Below are 7,116 nucleotides of genomic sequence, written 5' to 3'. Positions count from 1 at the left end.
CTCTAGGTAACAAAGATATATTAACAAAAAACTCTTTTAGAAGGGCCTCATTGATTTATTTTGCCTGGGGCCCCCACTTCATGTTGGTATTCCTCTGCAAACCAGAACAAATGATATACTGTCACACAAACCAAACACTGAATTTTTATCATTTTATCACCAAATCCGTAGTCCCATTTCACCCTTATGGGGAATTTCTCTCTCTGCCTCTAGATAGCGATAGCTGTTCCCGTCACAAACAGAAGGAAAAAAGAGAAAGCGAAATATGAGCTCCGTGACGTGGCAGAGCCAGTGTGGAGAGTCTATGAGAGACAGACAGAAGCTTCAGCTAGAGCATCTTCATCTTCAGCATGTGGACGATCATCTTCACTGCCCTGCTCCCATCCTTCGTCTTATCATATGAAGTGGACACCAAAAAACTCAATGGTCTTGCGAAGGCCAGAGTGGAGGTGAGCAAAGCATTTCATTCAGCTTCAATCTCCGGACGGATGAATGATGAATGCGTGCAGAATCAAGACATTCGGCTTGTAAACAGAACAACAAATGAGGATTTACATGAAGACACTTTTTAGCCAGCTTGTGTACCTAGTCATTTGTTTTAATTAGCAAAGCTCCGACGTTTCAACGCAATGTTTTTCATGAACGTGTAATCCCTAGAGTAGCCTAACATTCAGGACATATCATTTGCAAATGTCATGTCTCACTTGTGAACAATAAGCGATTCATAATGGCTCATTATCGCAGGGTTTTAGTCTTTAATATTAAAAGCTGGCGTGTTTGTTTCTGGGTCAATGCACACTATTTTACTGAACGATACTAAAATGAAATCTACAGTGTTTTGCTGGCGCATTCATTAGTTCAAATTGAATGTCAAAATATAGGTCTGTATAATATTCACGTGTCAAAATAAAAGTCAGGTTATCACCTGAGGAAAGCCTCAATCGAATCCCCTTATTAAAAAATACCACAAATGCTTAGAAAAACAATATACAAAAATCCTAGTCTTTGAATTTAATTGGCTGAGCGCTGATATACACTAGGGGTGGAACGGTACACAGAAGTCACGGTTCGGTTCATACCTCGGTTCAGACATCACGGTTCGGTACGATTTCGGTACAATGGAGTGAAAAGCAAAGCAAAAATGCAGAAGGCATTTTTATAAATGTCTTAAACCTTGTATTTTTTTAAATAAGTTTTATTAATAAAGGCATAGAACCAGTTTATTTGTAGTGCACTGACAGTAGTTTTATATAATTAGTTTATTAATTAAATTATTAAAAAGACGAAAAGACCTTGAGATATGTTTGGTAATTGTACCTGAATGAATTTAAAATTAATTTGCTATTTCAGATCAAGATATTTGTTTTCCTTCATTTTAATTAACTAACTTTATTCTCATCTGAATTATAAATAATTGATTTCCGTATAAAATAATACTACCATAAAAACTTTTGTTAACAGTTGTAGGTTACAGTTTGACAAGAGTTTAGAGTGTGACAAAAGCACAATGTTGTGTTTTATTTCCAGTGTACACAAATATAAGTAAACAATTTGCAGTTTTAATGATGTCCTGTATGAAAAAAATGACGGAGTATGTTTTTACGTTTCCACTGTTCGATCGCCCGTGCCTCTCTCTCTCACACACACACACACACACACACTGTTCATCGCGCGATTCGCGCCTCTCTCTCTCTCGCACGCGCGCGCACACAAACACACACACACTGTTCATCGCGCGATTCGCGCCCGCGCCTCTCTCTCTCGCGCGCGCGCGCGCGCGCGCACACACACACACACACTGTTCATCGCGCGATTCGCGCCCGCGTCTCTCTACTCTCTCGCACGCGCGCGCACACACACACACACTGTTCGATCGCGCCTCTCTCTCTCTCGCACACACACACACACTGTTCATCGCGCCTCTCTCTCTCTCTCTCTCTCTCTCTCTCTCTCTCTCTCTCTCTCTCTCTCTCTCTCTCTCTCTCTCTCTCTCTCTCTCTCTCTCTCTCTCTCTCTCTCTCTCTCTCTCTCTCTCTCTCTCTCTCTCTCTCTCTCTCTCTCTCTCTCTCTCTCTCTCTCTCTCTCGCGCGCACACACACACACACTCCTGCATTGCAATCTTGATCGCAGCCTGTTCATTGCTGCGTTAACAGTCACACCAAAAGCGAATAGAGCGAAATTTATCGCTATTTAAGAGGTTTTTTTTTATTTGTACCGTGTATTCTGCGTGCAAATTCGTGCACCGAACCGTGACGCCCGTACCGTTTCGGTTCAATACGAATACATGTACCGTTCCACCCCTAATATACACTACAACATCATTGAGACTTTCCACTGTTTTCATTTTGTGTTCCAGACAGATTTTCATTACACAGTACACCAGTAGGTGGCGACAAATGATTGTCTATATGAGTCAGTGAATCATTCACTCAACTATTTGTTCAAAATCTCGGAATCAATCGGGAATGAAACACCGTGTTATTCAGAGATGCATGACGCCTAATTCGGCTTTAACTTTCTTGATAATATTGTGTCTAAAATGTAAGTTACTCGATATTAACTTGTTAGTACAACAGCAATTTTACACTTTTTTATTTATTTGTAAGCCAAAGCATCAAGTTTGCATGTGTGTGAGTGGAAATCATGTTAAAATGGGATAAAATCCACTAATATCTTGAACGCAGACAATGAGAAGTCCCAGTGCTTTTGTACTAAATGTCAGCACTCGTGGCTGATCAAATTAGTTTTATACAACACTAAGTGGCCAGAAGTGTATTTTAATCATTTCTTCATCTTTTTTTTTCTTTTTCTCAACTTTCCCCTTCAGACGTGTGGTGGATGACAGCTGAATAGGCTGAGGGAGGTAAGTACTGCGATTTTGACTTAAATATTTTCTGTAGACAAGAAGGATTAGTAAAAACTTAACATCAACTCACCTGGTTATGCGGAATTATATTCTTCTTTCTCCTCTCAATTCATTACAGGTCAAGGCCTTTGTGACCCAGGACATTCCTCTTTAGTATCCTTTATAATCACCATATGACCAGTCCATCAGTTATGGAGCACAAGATTCCCAATAAAAATTAAAATAAGGGTACGTTTACATGACAAAGGTTTGCTAAAAACAGAAATGTTTTTCGCGTATAGACGACAGCGTTATTGTGTTACCTAATTTGTGTTTTTGTAGTTTTACATTGAGACGATAATGATATTGTTTAAAAAAATGTGCACTTTGAAACCCGTTTTTAAAAGTTTGCATTTCAGGCCCCCAAAACACCACTGTCGTGTAAATGAACGGCCAAAATGTTTTTTAGTTGTGTCGTGTAAACAGCCCCTAAACAATAAAATAATGATATTTTTACTATCTGCATAACAGAAACGTTTCTTCTAATTCGGGGACATTGATTTTTTGCTTCCACATATTTTAAACAGAATTGGCAAAGCAATTAATAAATTATTTTGTATTGCAATAAAATATGCTTTTACAATTATTTATGTTCTGTTTTATAATACATTTAACTACATATTAAAACATTAAATAATTTAATCTATTTATTTGTCAATTTGTAAAGTGAAAAAAAAATTTATTCATTCTTTCATATTTTGAATTGTCGTTTCTAGAAATGTACTGTATCACAAAAATAATAAAAGTGCCTCCTCAATAAACAATTTATTTAATTTATTTGATCTTTAATCCATTTATTCATGTTTTATTTATACATTCATATACAGTATTCATAATATTAAGCCTCCACAATGTTGTACAAGTAACTTATGTTTAACCTAGAATATATATAACCTAGAAAACAACATCTTTCGTTCTAAAATGTAGCGATCTTTTTACAGTCTTTTGTCTGGCAGTGTTTCCACTCCCTTCTCATCTTTCAGTTCCGTGTGTTTACCTCAGTTCTCGAGCTACAACATGCATCTCAGGCCACAGCCGATCAGCTTACCATCTGTTCTGCTAATCTTTTACAGAGTTACACATTTAAAACGCTTAACTTGCAGTTGTTCAGGTCAGTGTCACCTGAGACCCAGATACTCACCTTTCGATCTTTTCTTTCTCCTCCTGGAATGCAAATACATGTTTTTACTAATGCTGTGACCGAGACAGGTGTAATTCTCAGCACTTATTTCTGATATCTGTGAGGTAGTAGACAGCTTTAAGTGTTTAGTACATCCTTAATGTTCATCCGTTCAGCCACAACCTGGTAATGAAGCACATTCCTGGGGCCGACCCTGAACTCGTCCTTCTCAACCACTACTATGAAGAGCTAGATGTAAGTCAAACTTGTCTATGCGTATCAATTTGAAATGATCATTTTAAAACCAGGATTAGCAGTTTCAAACTACCAGTTGTAGAGAACCCACATGCACTTGCTTTGTTCTCTGGAGTTTGAGTGTAACCCACATAAAGTGTTAGAAGCCCGTTCTGGGAATTGCCACTTGCATGATATGTCTGCTGCAGTTAGAGGTTTTTAACACCTTTAGTATGAGGAGGAGGAGTAGTCATCACCTATTAGTTTTCCTAGCGTTAGAAAGCACAATTAAATATTTCGACTTGCCTAGATACACAATCCACCTTATTTTTCACGTAAGAGTTTGCGCAGCCATTTCTAAAGCGGAATGTCTATTTACACTAAGTACAAATAGCCCACCCTGTTGGCAGAGGTTATTTACACCAACTCCGCCCACTCACGTCTGGCCCCAAATAACAGAAGACTCTGGATCTCTACAGTGTGCAAGGGTATTAACAGTTGTATTATGGCGCTTTTCCACTACACAGTACCAGCTCGCCTCGGCTCGGCTCGACTCGACTCGCCTTTGTTTGGTTTTCCACTGTGTAAAAGTTGTACCTGCTTTCGGGTACTTTTTTTCGTACCACCTCCGGCGAGGTTCTAAGCGAGCTAAGGCGATACTAAAATGTGACGTGAAAACAATGCCGACTGCTGATTGGTCACAGAGAATCGTCACTATTCACTGCGTCATCATTGCACGCGCCAGATGGAGTATCCAGAATAACCCCGCCATTTTTAAATAGTTTGGCCAGAGATAGTTACTAAACTTACTACTATTATTATGGCAACTCGGAAGAATACGCCGTGGTCAAACGAGGAGGTGCAGACATTCCTTTGTTTGGTTGCCGAAGAGAGGATCCAGCGAGAGCTTGATGGGGCAACGAGGAACGAAAGGCGTCGCTATGACGACTGGGTACTATTTGTGGCGGTACTTTCTGCAATGGAAAACGGAGCGAAAAGCGAGCCGAGTTGGTACTGGTAATGGAAAAGCGCCATTAGTGTAGAGTCACTGGGTACTTGCACACTGAGTCCGAAATTTTCGTATGCGTTTTTTCCGTATTGGTCATGCGGTGGCTCTGAATTGTCAAAACACCATTCAAACTGCTTGCTACGGATGCGGAAAAAGCAGAAAATCTAACCCGATACAATTTTTTTATCACGGACGAAAGTTTTCGGAGGCAGTGTGTAGCCTAAAGGCTCGTACACACCGGGACGAATATCGGCGCGCATTATTCGCCAGCGTTTTTTGTGTTCACACCCAAGCGATTTCCGCTGACAATGAGCCGAGTGAACATGCAAATTCATACCCTGACATTAGATGGCGCTTACTGTAAAACAGAAATAGTCCTATTTTGTAGTCGCTGTCGCGTTTGTCATATAGTTCTTTATTTTCCGACACCAACGAGACCAGCAGCTCTACATTCATCTTGCCTCGCATCTTCCTCGTCTTATTTCTTCCCGGCAGTGTAGACCATAGATATCCATAATAAAGGCCATATTTGGCCAGCAGCGCTGACGAGACATCTAGCCTTTATTATGGATATCTATGGTGTAGACGCTACTTGGCGCATCTTCTTCGCCGTTATATATGTGTGCTCAGCAAGACCGTTTTGTGTTTGAGCGCCCCCAAATTGTGTTTTACTGTAACTTCAGAAGCTCCAGACACGTGATCAAAAGCGGATAGTTTTTGACGCAGCGCGTCAAACCAAAAAAACGAACCCGAGGCGTTTAAAAAAAAAAAAACGCTTTTACGCGTGGCGTTTTTCGTGGCGGTGTGCACACTCACATTGGCGCCCTTTGTTTAGTCGAGGCGTTAAACGTCGGCGAATATCGCGCGCGAAATTCGTCCCGGTGTGAACAGGCCTTTAAACGTGATTGACAAAACGTGAGGTCATATTTATTTTTTTACGTGCAAAAATTTCGGACTCAGTGCGCAAGGACCCGAAATTTTCGTATGCATTTTTTCGTATTCGTTGGGTCTAAATTGTCAAAACACCTCTCAAAATGCTTGCTACGGATGCGAAAAAGTTTTTTTTTTTTTTTTTATGATGGACGAAAGTTTCGGAGGCAGTGTGTAAACGTGATTGACAAAACGTGAGGTCATATTTATCTTTTAACGTGCAAAAATTTCGGATGAGAATTTCTGACTCAAAGACGCATATAAAAGAGCATTTTGACGTTCAATCCGTCTTTTGCTGAACTCGCTCTACCCTCTTTCCCCATCACATAGCCTAGGAAAGGCATTTATTTTCAATAAAAAGAATAAAGGAAATAAATTGTCTAAAGTGTTTATCGGGTAGGGTTAGATGGGAGGGCTTTTTTTTTTTTGTCCCAATAAGGCGGCATCCATTTAATAACTTGAATGAAAATAATCATTTACACTCTATTGCATAGGCATACCGTTGAATGTACAACAAAAAATAGTAGCTTATTATTAGTGTGAATAGCATCTAACTACTATTTACACATTGCATAGAAAATAGGCTAATGCTAGTGTAAATAGAATCTGTTGCTACTTGCACTTAAAGAAATAGCTAGCATCTATTAAGTAAATCTTTTAAGCATTTATTTAAGAATATAAGTAGCATCTATTGAAAAATGCGTCGAGCCATCGAGCTTCAGGTCCCGCTTAGCTGTAGGCAACAGCTTGTTATGCTCCTTTATATTTCAAAAGGGTATTTCTTACATGATTATTTATGTATGTATTGTTGTAATTATAATCACTGGTTTGTATTGCAAACAGTTTTACTGCGCTTTGTTATTATTATCTATTTGCCATAGCGGCAATGAATCGTCTCGCACATTCACAGAAAATGGC

The 7,116-nt window shown here is 39.5% G+C and overlaps 1 protein-coding gene across 1 annotated transcript in view; it reads left to right on the top strand.

The window, feature by feature from the left end:
* Nucleotides 1–289: 289 nt before the first annotated feature.
* Nucleotides 290–7,116, top strand: part of selenom (selenoprotein M) — an 8,003-nt gene continuing 1,176 nt past the window's right edge. The window contains exons 1-4 of the mRNA XM_056232833.1: nt 290–449; nt 2,828–2,863; nt 2,985–3,019; nt 4,202–4,280. Coding sequence (XP_056088808.1) covers nt 351–449; nt 2,828–2,863; nt 2,985–3,019; nt 4,202–4,280 — 249 coding nt within the window. The 5' untranslated portion in view covers nt 290–350. The remainder of the gene's footprint in view (nt 450–2,827; nt 2,864–2,984; nt 3,020–4,201; nt 4,281–7,116) is intronic.

Source organism: Rhinichthys klamathensis, unplaced genomic scaffold, assembly GCF_029890125.1.
Source record: "Rhinichthys klamathensis goyatoka isolate OS25496 unplaced genomic scaffold, OSU_Roscu_1.1 h1tg000356l_1, whole genome shotgun sequence".
NCBI lineage: Eukaryota > Metazoa > Chordata > Actinopteri > Cypriniformes > Leuciscidae > Rhinichthys > Rhinichthys klamathensis.
This window is presented reverse-complemented; position numbering and strand designations above follow the sequence as displayed.